The following is a 15,722-nucleotide window of genomic DNA, read 5'->3' as shown; positions in this document are numbered from 1 at the left end:
TTAAGTACGGTTCTTGCACATGGCGTATGATTATGTGTTTTCACATATTGTAAACATGGGCGTCGGAGGGGAAGTCAAACGGGACCGCCCCCCTGGAAATTTGCATCGTTCATTCAAGTTACAAAAAGCAGAAAGTTTGTTATTTTTATTGTTAATAACGGAAACAAAATTCATTTACCTAGTATTCGAACAGAATAATCAACTATATTAGATATAAGAAATTTGAGACAAAAATACAGAAACCAGGTTATATATATTCATATTCTACCATATAGTCCAAAGAATAAATGGTTCCACAGTTTTCAAAATTCCCAAAATTATAGTTTTAGTTGAGAGGTCACACAATATAAACTTATTTTCCTGTAGTTTACGGTTATTACAAGCATAAGAAAACAGTTTTTCTTTGTGACGTTTCAGGAGAACACACGCTCCTTTCATCAGACATTTATTTTCATTTTGATTAAAGATACAGTTATAACAATGGTTAGTATTTTTTTAAACAAAAAGAATCTGTTATATAATGGATGTTGTCAATGTTACATTGTTGTAATATAGCAACTTAACTGTGAAAAAAGCAGTCTGTTTTATTTTTATTTCAGATTTTTAAAAAAAATTATGAATCCAAAATATCATCAGGTAATTCAAATTCATCATTGTTTTCACAAAGTCTCTCGATGTTTTCTGTTACATTAAATTTTAAAGATGGTGGCTTACTCCATTTGTGAAAAAGAAAACTCCATACTGGATCTATGTTACCATTTTCATTATTTAATTTATTCCAGTGTTCTTCTGCAATGAACGAAGCTTCCCAGACATTCAACTCTGTGTTTCCCCGTCACTCTTTTTAAAACCCTTCTCTTTTTAATCAAATGCTTCCCTTCGATGATATGACTTGACAAACCTGTTCTTGGGTTTAGATTTATAATGTCCAAATCGTGTTTGTGCCATCTTATTGCCATTTTCCTTGCTGTTTGTCCCACATAATCTTTTGAACATGAACAACTTATATTATATATTCCTGTGGTTTCCACATCTGGTAGAGAGTTTCTCATTTTGAATTCATTAAATGTACATTCCAAACTTCTTGGTGATTTAAAAACAATTTTGAAATCAAAACTTCTAAAAATTTTTGCAATTTTATGTGAGAATCCCTTGTGGAATGGAATGCACACAAATTATGTTATCCATTGTTATACGCGAATGTTCTGATTTGGCATGGATGTATTTTTCCCCCGCTAATTTTTTCCTATGGACTGATGTTTGAATTGTTGAGTTAGTTGTCTTAATTTGCAGATCAAGGAAAGAAATTACATTGTTATTCATGGGTTCACAAGTGAATTTTATGCGACGATGTGATTCATTTAACAATTTAAATACGTCCATGATGGTGTTCTCATTTTTAGCGATAATTAGCACATCATCCACATATCTGATGTAGAGTTTGATATCCGCACCTATGGCATTAACAATTGCAGATTCTACGTAATTAAGGAAAATGCTGGAGATGATTCCGGATACTGGGTTTCCCATTGATAGACCATTACTTTGCTGATATATTTTGCCATCAAATATAAAGTAATTGTAATTTGCACATACAGTAAACCATCGAACCATTTCCCATGATTCTACTGGGTTAACCTTCATCTCAATAAGCCATCTGTGTAATGCATCTGTGGCACCTTCTATTGGGACACTAGGATATAAATTTTCAACATCAAAACTTGCAATACGATACTCATTATTCCAAACAATATTTTTTAGTTTCTGTTTCACTTCAAATGCATTTTTAACACTGAATGGTGTTTGTTGTTTAATTATAGCAAGTCTTTCAACAAAATATTTGGATAGTTTGTATGCAGGATGTGTGAAAGTTGCAATGATGGGTCGTATTGGAGTTCCCGGTTTGTGAGTTTTTGGTAGTCCAAAGGCAATCGGCAGGGTTGAATTTTTGACAATGAGTTTTTTCTTCATTTCTCTTGGTATCGTGATACTGGTTTCAATTACTTTCTTTACCTCATTTATTATTTATTTATTATTTATAGGGTTTCGAGAGGTTTCTGTTAAATTGTTTACTTTGAAACATTCTTCCATTTTTTCTTTATAGTCCTTAATTCGGATAAGGACAGGTTTATTTTCCTTGTCCGATTTTATTAAGAAAATGTCGTTTTCTTTCAACCAGATCTTGAAACCATGAACTTTTTTCCCCAACCTTATATGCTCTTTCTCCCGTTCCGTGTATTTTGGACCTCTGTTATTTCTTCTGTTGTATTCAAAATGCAAGCAATGCGTACATACAAGAAGAACAATATAAACTTTATGAGTAAAATTTGCTCCTAACTTTTAAAGCCTTTTCTTGAACGAGACGTACAAAAGTTAATAACAAAAAGGTATGTGCATTTCAGTATACTAACTGTACGAAATATAAAATAAATAATGGAAATTAGTTATGCTGGAAGTGGCGGTACCTCCATGAAACAGAGGGAACAGGCTGTTCCCTCCTACGTATCGCGCTTTTGAGCTATTTAAATTATTTATATTAACATAATAAGAACATTTGTTTCTCCAGAAATCAACGTTTCCGAAAGTAACGCTTAAGAAAATCTTTTACCGTGGCTGGACGTTTGTTTACGTCACCTACCCCATCGCATAGACAGCCTCATCGTTCTCATCCTCGTCTGATGCCCAGTATTTCCGACCACGCGCGAAGGTAAACGATCCCCACGGTCCCACCACGGAAGCTGAACTCCCTAGCTGTTCCCTCCGAGATATTGCGGATTCGCTTTTCTGTCCGTTTTTGCTATGTGCTGAAGTTTAATCGCGTCATAGTGATACTTTTGAGTGTAGAAAGTCTATAACATCCTAATCTCGTTGAGAACTTGCGTCTGACATTCATAACGAACTGGAAAAATCTTCTAGAGTCTAAGCGTCTGCTAAATGCCTCGGCTAAACGCTGCGAAACAGCTTCCGAGGGAACAGCTCACATCCACCTGTTCCACCAGCCCCAAGACCAAAGTTTCAAGGCACGCAGGCACACAGAGACAGGACAAGAAAGCGAATGTTTGCGAGTGTTGTATGATCGACAGGCTGAGAACGAAAGCTTTATTGAACTTTGCAGAAAATACAACAAACCAACACATATCCTAACTGAATTAAAAACTAAAACGAAATCATACACAAGGCATTTTCAAAAGAGTTACTACAACTCTGTAAAACGATTAACTGCATATTCTTCCAGTGGCAAATTATATTGTTGTCCTTGTTTGATCCTGAGAAGAGATTCTGGAACAGTTCGGGTTTTGTCACTAACAACTTCTGCTAATCTAGCGAACGTCATGAATAAAACTCTGCCATCTGTGTGCCATTATTGCATTGAGGATGTTTGAATTACAAGAATACTCCACTCTATGAAAAAACATCAACTTAATCCACGAATAAAGAGATGAAACAGGTTTCGACCAAAAAATATTTTTTTCTCTGATTACTCGTATATTATTACATTTTTCTTTGTTGCACATCAACAATTTTATTTTTAATGTTTTTTTTTTTATTTTATATCATATTTGCTTTAAAATTATTATTGTCATATAATTTTAACGTGCCTCATGTTTGTCACTTCTGACAATTTGTAATACATGTATCGGATATTTATTTGGTTCATTTCAATAAGGGTTTGAATTTAACTTGATCTACTGTATTACATTAAGACACCAATGCGGTGGGGGGAGTTCAGGTGACCTGTTCCCCTGCCTGATTTAGCACCGCACGCCACTGTGCTGGATATTGACTCGTCTGGTGGATCTCCGCATTTATATAATAATAATTGGGGTCTATCTGGTTTCAGCCCTTCCCGAAATGTCTTCGCGCCAAAGTAATATATACTTATAGAGCTTCCCCTCCCCAAAATTTAAATCGCAGACCCGCCACTGCTGACAGTGATTTATCCACACACCCTCAATGTTTGCCAAAATCCACCAAAACATTTCACAAAGCCCCCGATTTAGGGTAAGTTTGGCGCTAAATTTAAACTTTTACCCCCTTAAAACGACCCACCCATTCCTTTCCGATGGAAAATTGTGCATAAATCCCTGACTGCCGATACTCTCATGACGGAATTATCCCTCCACAGTTCCAGAACGCACTTGACTGGAGCTATTTTGAACCCTGCCCCCATCTGCAGCGCTTCCTGCATCCGAGAACATCTGGGATTCCTAATTAGAGATGACGCACTGCGCGTGCAATTATCAGGGCGCTCCAGGCGTGCAAAAGCTCCGGGAGGGGTGCTTTTATCTGCGCGGATGTTCGTCTCCCGCGGTACTCAAAGTGCATTTACGTTTTCTCCTTTTACGTGGCTTTCTTTCGGCTAATCGCGACGATGAGGAAGAATGATGATTAGATTAAATGTCATACATTTTCTGTACATGATATGGTTAGCTATTAACGTCTTGTTTTTATTTTTTTAAACGCTTCATTACAACAGCGATATCCAAGCAAATTAGGGAAAGTAAAGTCCCGATGTGGCCTCGACACTCGCATAGTCAAAAATGGTTATGACTCTCGTCGTCGGTGCCAGCGGTGCCGGGTTCGATCCCCGGTGGAAGCCCAGCGAAGCAGTTTCAGGAATTCCTCTCCTTTCGAAACCCCGCTATGATATTCCAAATTCTGATAAATTATAGTATAATTTCATGTTGTGCTTAGAATTTTCTTCGTGTGGTTTGCTTTCGAGTGTTCTAGATATTCGCAATAGTTTCGAGGCTACGTAAGGCTATTAACAATAAAGGGGTTAGGAGGGGATCATAACCCCACCACGTTGGCCCAGCATTAAAAAAAGAAGAGAGAGAGAAATGCACGGAAATATGGCAAAACACTGGGCTGACTAGTAAGAAAAAAATACCCCCCTCCACAGTGGAGTATAGCGAGTCCAAGATCTATGCTATCTCACAATGTCACGTGGTCCTAGGCTATGAATAGAAATAAATTTACCAACTCCTAAGAAATCAGGTTGCCAACTCATAAGAAATCAAGTATCAGGTTGCGAACACCTAAGAAATCAGGTTGCCAACTCATAGGAAATCAGGTTGCCAACTCATAGGAAATCAGGTTGCCAACTCAAAAGAAATCAGGTTGTCAACTCCAGAATCAGCATCATCTCACTGATATGAATAATATTATTTACAATTTCTGATCGATTTTTCTCCTGTGTTTTATTTTATGGGAGGATCCACTTCTTGATCCACTCTACTAATATTATACTAGTCGCGCTTATCTTCGGTCGCCCCTTCCCATCCTTCGTCATCCTTATCTTTGTTCGCCTCCTATTTTTCGTCGCCGTCGAATCTTTCGTCAATTCCTATCTTTCCTCGCCCCCTATCTCTCATCGTTCCCTATCTTTTGTCGCCATCCATATCTTTCCTCGCCCCTATTTTCGTTGCACTCACCGTTAAGCTTCCTCCTCCCCTATAACTTTAGTTCTTTCTAAAATGTACCCGGTGGAGGCACATAGTGGTTCGGATCCCACTTTAAACTGTAGGTCCAGTCCCGATTAGCCTTACTGTGCATAAAGTGGACTTAAACCCCCAACTCAATCAATCTTTCTAAAATGCCACAATATTTGCTTTATTTATTTCAACCGTGCAAATCATTGAAGAAATAAAATAAGACGCTTGACGGCCGGTCGCCTTATTCCGCTCTTGCATGTTCCTTAATTGACACTTTGACCCCCCCCCCCCGTTTATCCCTTGCAGCTGGGTGTGTACAACACTCATTGGCACGTGGCAGAGGGAACACAATATATACGAGGAGGTATCAAATAGTTTTGCCTGTTGAGGTATCCTTTGTTTAATAATGGAAAGATTGAAACAATGAAAAGAGGGAGAAACCGAAAGTGTGGACATGACAAGGAGTGGCAGGCCATCAACGTCGTTGACCGACGACAATCACCACAGGCATGATGAGCTCATTCGAGGATAGACGCATCACCATCCAGGAAATTTCTGATGCAGTGCACATGTCCTATGGGTCAGCACATGCAATGATTGAGAGTTTGGGATACCATAAAGTCTGTGCTTCGTGGCATGAGATTCGATGACCTACAGGAGGTTAAAACAGTTCTGAACAGTGGGCAGGGAGTGTTCTGTGGAATTTTTCCAAACTGGTTTTGAGGGCTGGATAAAACGCTGGCTCAAATGCATCAAACGTGATGGAAACTGTGTGGAAGGGTATCTCTGAGTAGAGGATACTACGGGAAACTATATGTATGTTCATTGTTTCAATCTTTCCATTATTAAACAAATTATACCTCAACAGGCAAAACTTTTTGATACCACCTCGTATATATGTTATAGCTGTGTGTGTGCGTGTGTGTGTGTGTGTGTGTGTGTGTGTGTGTGCGTGCGTGCGTGCGTGTGTGTGTGTGTGTGTGTGTGTGTGTGTGTGTGCGCGCGCGCGCGCGCGCTGTTATCCCTTTCCCATCAAATAGAAATATTCAACAACTCTTGAGAACAATCAAAGTAGACATTTTCAGATATGGTTTTACGTTCACTTAACGCTCAGCCTAATTGACATTCGAGTTGTAGGTCAGAGGACTGAGACGTACCCCATCTGGAATCGAACCTGAATCGCTCGATGACCAGGCGGATGGAGGTGACTTACTTGCTCGGCGATGCCCTCGCACCACTCCGCGGCCGCCGCTCTCTTGACTCCATTCTTGGATTGGCTGTAGCCGCCCACGAAGCGAAACTGACCTTCCCAGAGGTCAAGGTCGAGCTCCTGCGTCTCCTCCTCGCTCATCACTCGCCGACGGACACCACCGCTCCACCAGGTGACCGGAAACCGTGAGGTAACGCCCACTTGTCGCAACACACGCACATTTTTTCAACACTGCAGAAGTCACCCGGCGCTCGCACGCAACGTGATGTGTCAAGAGGTTACGCACGCAGAGCGACGAGTTGGTACGTTTTCACGTTCGGCCCTCTGCGAAGTCTGCCACCATTTTGCACCGCGGGAAGCGAGCGCGGAACGTCCTGGTTCTATTTCTGTACCGAAACACCAACGGGGCCGCCCTGGGACGATCGAGGCCGGGTTAAAAATTGCTCTCGCGCGCCATGTCGCAAGCGCTCTGACAACGGAACCTCCGACCACAAAACACCGACGACACTGACACCGGGGTTATCATGCCGGTCACATGACTCGACGCTGTCAATTCCGCACCAGCGTGCACAAAATGGCAGCCCCGAACGTGACTCACGCCCCAAGGATACTCGTTGCGTTACTGACGATGTGCGCTTCTTATCCTGCTCTCCACAAACGCCGGGGCGCGGCCCCAATAGCCAAGGCAACCTTCGCCAACCCACGTGATTGCCTCCTATTAATCTCGGCTCTACGAGATCCACAAAGATCGACGCTGTTTCGTCCAGATGAGGGAGCAACAAGTGGAAGCAGATGGGCCCAGGGTGGGGCAACAACTCGAGGAAGCAAGCATAAAAAAGTAACAAAAAACTTGAATGCGAAAGGAACTCTGTCCTTATCCTCAGTTTCTGACGCGAAGAAAACTTGGCGGCGACGTCTCGTTTACATACACGTTCGGCGCGAATGGGTTTATTCCTCTTTGAAGCCATGAAATGAGATGGATTGGGTGCGGCTGTAGGGCACTAAAGAACAGCGAAGATGAAAAAAAGTACCTCAGAAACTGTTAGTATCCTACAGTGATAAAACAAGGCGAGCTGGAAATCCTACTGATTGATAACACTACCAGGGCGGCGATTAGGGGGCGGGCGTGGGTGGCAGTTGCCTCCTCCCCCACTTTTTTGCTACCATTGCTTTTGCATTACGATAAATCTTATCTACCAATAGAAAGTTAAATCTCCTTGCCCCCCCTCCCCCCAAGTTTTGGAACCCAGTCGCCACCTGTACACTACCCATATATTTCGGCCACCATACAGATTTCAAACAGTGCAGTGCAACTCTTGCACGTGATGCCGCAGACCTGGGTTCGAGTCTCGCTCGAAGCTGTATTTTTCGCTGCAAAGTTACGACTGGGTGAAAATAACTTTGTGATTACTAGCATATATGAAACAGCGACCGATTCGGAATCGACTTGGATTCACACTGGACTTTTTTTTACCCGATACTTCAAAAGGTTCGCACCCAACCATCGTACAAGAGACCTAGATGTTCGCTGTGCAATTACATTTACATTGATGAAAACATTCGCGCAAATTTCTGGACACAAACATGTGGCACCAGACACCAAGGTCCTACTTCTCCAATTACGCCACACAGTCATGATATTTGTGTAAATCTTTTCGTGGATGTTGCTTCCAGAACTAATTTCAATGGATTCCGAATCACTGAAATGTGTTTCCACCTGGAATTTACATTGAGTAAAAGTGACATGGTAATGGAAAAATCCCACGCGTGAATTTCACATGTGGTTTTCCGTTCGGGTTAAGTGACTTTTGAACCACACTGTGTCTTAACGCTACACACACCTCCAATGGACAGTAAGACGTTTTGTCTCCAGTGTGGGCGTCGATCGAGTGGGTACTTCCTCTATAGCGCGGGAAATGCGTCACGTCCAGTTATTACGTACACGGTACACACAGAAATGGCTGCTTACCTATCGAATCCTACAACTTCCTGCGGCTGCTAGCGACTGTACGTTGGAAGCCAGCAGCCAGCGTCGATTCCGTCTTGTGCTGTCGACTCACCTTGGTCCTTCACGTGACGGAGGTGCGACTAACGTGCTAAGGAGGTGTGAATGCTAAGAGAGCCAGCCTTGGAAGCGTGGCTAAGGCTCATTGGCATGGATGTTTGCTCTACCCTTTTGTTTTCATGCAGTCATATCACTCGCAGGGTTTTTTTCCACTACGTACGCGCCTGGAAACAATGTCTGGTAGGAACATAACGAGATCATCCAAAGAACATATAGACGAAGAGCACAGCTGACATAAAAAACTGAGTAGAGAAGTTCTAGGCATCTTTTATCTTTTACTAAAGACATGTTAGAACTAAGAATGTTAAATCCGGATAAAATTTTATCCGAATATCCGAATGTGTGCATTATCCGGACAGTTTAATAGACCTAGTTTGTCCGTTTTACGGGCTATCCACATTCTTTTATTCGTAATTTTCGAATGCGTATTTCCACAAATCCTTCATCAAATCTGTTCTATCCGGATTTATTCGGATTATTCTAATTATCCCGATTATCCGAAATGGATATCGGATAATTTGAAATCCGGATATCCGTTATCCGAACTTTGTGGCCATCCCTAGTTAGAACTCGCAGTGCATACGTTAACATACGCATTATTGCCACAACACAGAGCAAGAGAATTAAGTTGATCAGACCAGTGGGATGAAGCGATACCGTGACTTTCGCTAAGTGTACGCCCCCAACGGCGGAAGTGACTGTAGGCGAATTTCATTCAGTCTCTTTTCAACAATCTGATGATCGTGAATTGAAATAAAAATGTCAATAAGCATAGGACTACATTTGTTTAGCATCAACTGAATTCCATTCCTTAAAACAGATTTGCGGTTGGCTGTGCCATCACATGGCAAGTCTTAAGTCAGAATGGCCTGCTGCGGGACTTGAACTTCAGTTACTTCTGTAGGGAAACAGTATCAGTTACTTCTGTAGGGAAACAGTATTACCCTATTTAGATAATAAATTGTTGCAGATAGGTTTGAAATCTGCAATTACAACAAAAAGCAACACAAATATATCCACGTTAAGGTTCTGTTTTAGCGCTTGCCTTGCTTGGGTACCCATCGCTAGAAAATGTAAGTGGGTGGCGGAGTGGGATCAGAATATATTACAGCGACAGACATTTATTATACCCTAAATACAGTGGCGTGCCCAGAATTTTAGAAAGGGGGTGTTACACTTTGTAGTAGTCAGTTTTCATTGTGACATTCTTTCCTGCCACTGGTGTTTTTTTTTGTTTTAGGAATACTGGGCCAAAGGGGGGTTATGACCTCCACCCCACCACCTTGGGCACGCCACTGCATAAATATCACATGGGAATTCAAAATCTGGAGTAAGTGTTCCTTGTCTGTCCGAGCGTTTGCCCCCTCCTCCTCTCCCATCGTCGATGTTATTACAAAACGTTATTGAACATCACATTTAAAAAAATCATTAAGTTTCCTTTTGTTTTGAATGTTTATGAAAACAACATTTTGGAAAACGATTGTGAGATGTTTTGGTGTACAAGTTTCAGAACAGAGCAATCAACATTTGAAATTAAAAAAAAAATATTAATTCGGAACGAAGTGAAACCACTGAATCAAAATTCCCTGTGTCAGACCAAGAAACTTCTGTCACTATATTAGCTATACTTCTAGAAACGATTGTTAATGTTTTTATTTCGTCTGTCTTATAATATGTAACAAATACATACCCGATTAGACGCAGCAAAGTTCCTTTAAAAGGTAAACATTAACGCTGAATCTTGAACATACTCGCAAATAACGATTTTATTGGCGTTGTGCTGCTTCATTTGTTTCATTTGCTTCCTACATTCACATACAGTCAAAATTTATACATTGCAAAATTTCACTTCAGCTCATTACACATACCTCATCAGAAGCAGTTATTCTTGTCATTCGCTTTTTTAGTATGTACGACTTTCTACTGTTCTTCACCCCAATATTACATTTTGCTTCATAATAACCCTAGTAAATCTTCAGTTTTATAATACTATAAACTGCTGAAATTTCTCCTCAACCTGTCAGGACATACAAATTTCTCATCTGCCAACAGTTCATTACCCACAATTCCCGCTGAACAAGACAGATGCGTGCAGGTGAGTCGATTGCCCGTAATCGACGAGCATTGGTTGTCGGGAAATGACATCACGGTGTGAAGGCATCAGCTTGAGTTTTATGTAATTTGTCGCAGAATATGAGTAGCAAGAGAAGAAATATATCAGCGTAAGTAAGTGTGAAATGTCAACCAGACAACGCTGGGAAATATCTAACAAAAGCAAATTGTTACCAGGGCCATCGCCTCTGTCCAATAGAATCTTGAATTTAGGTGCCTCCCAAATAGCGTAGTGGATAATGTTGCCGTCTTTTAATCGAAAGACACTTTCCACGGTTTCTTATTGGGAATATGTCTCTCCATTAAATTGTAACGGTGCTATTTCTAGCCATACACTTTGGATGCCTGGTGGGGGCATATTGCACAGCAGTTCGGATTTCAGTTTAAATTGTAGGTCAAGTCCCGATCAGCCTATCTGAGCATAAACTGACTTAAAATACTTATTTTAATAGTCGGTTATTTTGTAAAAACAAAAAAATATATATAATAATAATAAAGATGTGTGAAAGGGGAGTGATAAAGCCCTAATTGATCCTTCCTTGTCTCTTACACATCTTGTATTTTTCTAATTTTACGTCGCCTTTCTGCCTCTATGTCAATCTCGACGATCAGGGCAAATTATAAAACGGACGACGCTGTTTGCTGCAGAAATAGCGAGGCAAGACTTCGGGCTCAATTTACTACAACAAAAGGCGATCGGTTTCTGCATTTCCGCCTCACAATTCCCTCTATACTCTTCGATTCCCAACTACCAGCACCATCTAGTGGTTAACTGGAAGGACTAGGAACACACGAAGAAGAGTTTCGAGAAAAGCAATATGTTTGCGGAAACTTTTTTTGTTAACACATTTCACATATTTGGTGAGAGTGAATCTTGGTAACTTTCTGGCAGTGTAATTAATTAGTTTCACCTGAAAGTTCATTTCAAGATGACGTCAACAGATGGGAATTTGTTGACTTGCCCCAGAACAGTTGCTAGAGTTTGACCTCTTGACCAACGCAGTCAGTTACGTGTGCCAAATCAACACCGGGTTGAGTGAATTTTATAACTAACTTACCAGGTCTCGACCTTCAGACATTGCGTTAAAGTGGGCTTGGCTCTTTTTCCTGCTTTCCTGGAAATTACCCCTTACCTGTTGCCTGGGAGGATCTATTAGCGAGAGTGTAAGAGGTTCATTGTTAAGGTAAATACTCTATTTTTGTCTTTAATGTAGGATTAGATTTATAGAATCGAAGATGTCTATTTGTAGTTGACGGATTGTATTCACGTTCTTTCGCGTGCATTTTTTAAAATATAGAGAATGATATACTATTTATTGTATGGCGTGTGCTTTTTCGGATTTTTAGTTAAGTCAAAAAATGGCATCCATATACTGGAAGACGATGTTGTCGATACATGTACCCCCTTCGAGAGTTAAATTTATTTTTTTTTAATCGTCGGGAATTGCATTTTGTATTTGTAGCTCGCCTTAAAACACGGCTATTCAACATATGGCCCGCGGGCTACATTCGTACCGTTTTGTTTTATTTTCCCTGTAGGAATTTGAGCAGATTCGAGCCCGGGTCTTTGGCATACCCTTGCCATTTCTTTACTAATTTTTCGCTTTTGTTGTGTGCAGATGTGTCTGTCAGCGCTACTGCAACGGGGTCTGTTGCTTTTGAAACCGATAACGTCGACGGTGCCTAGTTTCTGCTTTGATTCTTTTTTTTTTTTTTTTTTTGCCATACTTGAATTGAAATGAATGGTTGTTTTAAGTCTACTTTATGCACCGATAGGCTAATCGGGACTGGACCTACAGTTTAAAGTGGGATCCGAACCACTGTATACTGTGCCTCCACCGGGTATTCGTTGACTACAAGGCGACGACGGTATCACTACGTGGAGGCCTTATTTAAAAAATAAACTCCTTAATTAATATTTTATTGGAAGTATAAAGAAAAGTTACCCTCTATAAATCAGGCTCCTGGGCGTTCCTGCTTTAGAAGGCTATGCAGGGTGTCCCTAAAGTCACCTATTTCAATGAAGGAAGGTCGTTATTTCATAAATATACAGGATGTAATTTTAATGACGCCCACGGACCACAGATTCGTATAGAGGACATCAGAACAAACAACTTTTCTCAGTAACATTTTTCTCGTTGGTGCGTCGATTCGACGCTACAGCCGTTCAAAAAAGACCGTTTTGCCACCTGGATGCTGGTAACCCAACACAACATTTGATCGTATCTGTGACGTCATTTCCTGTGGCGAAACAGCGCACGGCAGGATTGCAAGGAACACACAAATTTTGCGAAAATGACAAACTACCAACTACATTATTAGCTGTAAAACGAAGCGAGAAACGCATCCAGAAGACCGAACATTATAGCCTACCAGCCAGAAGATCAGCAGTCATCTCAGGGGAAGGGGAAAGTGAACCAACGATATGAGAAATGATAAAAACCGTATTCAAAATGAAGTGTCAATATCGGATTTTGTCTCAGCCTACATGTCAAATATCAACAACAATACATTTTATTGGACTTGCAGCTTACATGTGGCTGTTTACGCCCAGCTACATGTCAAATATTTGCAAATCTTGTTACAAGGTTCATATCTACAGGTTTGTGTCCAGATGCCTTGTGGTACAGTGGGATCCATGAGTATTACCGTGCAAATTGTCCATGACTATTTTCATTAATGTTTCTCTTACATCCTATGTGTTTTCAAACGATGGATTTTTATGTATGCAGGTGCAGAAGTTGTCAACAGCTTGTTTTGAGTTTTCTTTTAATTCTTGAAGCTCTTATTGGGTCAAATAAAGTGCATGAACCTAGTGATGGACAATTTGTAGGGTAATACTCATGGATCCCACTGTACATTGTGCTTATAACGGAAGTATCCGAGGTTCACGTTGTTACATTACGGCTAAAACACGTACAACCACAGTAACAATCTAATGATGAATCAGTAACGAATATACTGGCCTGTTCACAGTTGCAAACTATTACATAGATAAACACAGTCGTCTGAGAGTTTGTGTTACTACTACTTATATCCCTGTATTTTCAACCATTTTTGCTACTTGCCTCATAATGCCCTGAATATACATTATATTATGTGTTGTTTACCTTTGGAATTTTGAGTTCTTTCATTTCTATTTTGTCATGTGTTCAGTGTGTCACAGATTAGTATCAGAAGAACGAAGTGGATAGACTAAATTGTAGATGCCAACTTGGTAACTAGATTTGCAAATATTTGACATTCAAGCTGAGACAAAATTCGATATGACCACTTCCACTTGAATTCTATTTTCTTTCTACCATTTTTCGTATCGTTTGTTTACTTCCTGTTAGGTTACAGAACGTGTTTTCTCGTTTTGTTTCACGGTACATAATGTGGCTGATTGTAGCTGTCATTTTTCACAGAATATGTGTGTTCCTGGCAACCCTGTAACGCATCGCTTCACGACGGGATATGACGTCAAAAATGCAATCAAATGTTGTGTGTGGTTGCCAGCATTCAGGCGGCAAAACGGGTCTTTTTGAACGACTGTAGCGCCGAAACGTCGCTCCAACGAGAATTTTGTTTTGATATTCTCTATACGTTTCCGTGGTCCGTGGGCGCTATAAAAACGACACCCTGTATAATAGTAATTCTACACATATACTCAAGTTTATTTAACTGCACACGACCCCCATCCACGTCAAAGCACACTCATTGATCTTACGTTCGTTAACCTTAGATTTGAAGAATCCCCATGCGAAGTCCAAAGGGGGTTAGGTCGGGGGACAGGGGTTACCCATTCTCGGTGACTCGCTGGAAAGTTGTTCGTGTATTCACTAACAAAGAATCAAATGTCAATGTTTTCACTGAACTGAATGGTAACATAAGGGATTCCTTACCTTGTGGTTGAGATCCAGGACGTCCTCTTCCAGCGAGACATCCGAGTACATGTCATCACCATCACAGTTGGAGCTCCGCCCGGAAGAGTTGAAACTGGAACTACGGTACAGCTGACTGCAGAGGACAAGAGAGATTGTTAGGTTCGGTCTTCGTGACAAAAATAATCGACAATAATAAGTTTCTCCGCTAATTCTTCCTACTTCACATTTATATAAAAACCTATGACTTAAAATTTAACTCTAATTAAAACTACATTTTTCTATTAGTGACAATCTTTTTGCTTAACATTTCGACACCATTTCACATGTCTGTTGCGCCAGAGGTGAGACAGGTGGCGGCTGTACCCCTCACTGACCCATCTGTCGCCCCCTACCTCCCTACGAAAGTAAGAAAAGCTCTTAATAAATAAATACCTTTTAGCCAAAAATATGTATAGTAAAAAAGGTAAAGTGTTCCCCTGTACATAGCACCACGCCATGAAGGCGTATAGGGGGTGTGGGGGTAACGCCCCACACTTTCTTGATCCGGTCGTGAGTGGGGGTGATGTGATCAGCATCACGCCCCTGACCGCCTTTACCCCCCATAGAAAAGTTCCCGGATTTGAACCGGCGGGGATCGAACCCGGGACCTTTAGCATGGTAGTCAGACGCGTTACCGACTGAGCCACCGCGGCCACCTAGTATTATAATGTATAGTACTTAGTGGTATATTAAATATGACCACCTCCTCACTCATTTTCCGCTCCTCTTTCAAGAGCTATATAAGGAATGAAATGCAATGTAAAAATAATCAGTAACAACTTATTAAACAATTGTTTTCTAACAGTTACATTTCCAAGTTGCCAAATAATAAATGACCAGGGCTTCCGCGATGGCGCAGTGGTAGCGTTGTAATGAAGGGGTGCCGGGTTCAATACCCGGTGGAGGCACACAGTGGTTCAGATCCCACTTTAAACTGTAGGTCCAGTCCCTATTATCCTTACTGAATATAAAGTGGACTTAAAAAAATACAAATC

The 15,722-nt window shown here is 40.9% G+C and overlaps 1 protein-coding gene across 6 annotated transcripts in view; it reads right to left on the bottom strand.

Annotated features, from left to right (window-relative positions):
- nuf (rab11 family-interacting protein nuf) overlaps positions 1-15,722 on the bottom strand; it is a 315,659-nt gene that overhangs the window by 18,003 nt on the left and 281,934 nt on the right. For all 6 annotated transcript variants that reach the window (XM_083136507.1, XM_083136509.1, XM_083136510.1 and 3 more), the window contains one exon: positions 14,707-14,821. In XM_083136507.1, the coding sequence (XP_082992633.1) occupies positions 14,707-14,821 (115 nt within the window). The remainder of the gene's footprint in view (positions 1-14,706; positions 14,822-15,722) is intronic.

This window comes from Lepisma saccharinum, chromosome 15 (assembly GCF_977018435.1).
Source record: "Lepisma saccharinum chromosome 15, izLepSacc3.1, whole genome shotgun sequence".
Lineage (NCBI taxonomy): Eukaryota > Metazoa > Arthropoda > Insecta > Zygentoma > Lepismatidae > Lepisma > Lepisma saccharinum.
This window is presented reverse-complemented; position numbering and strand designations above follow the sequence as displayed.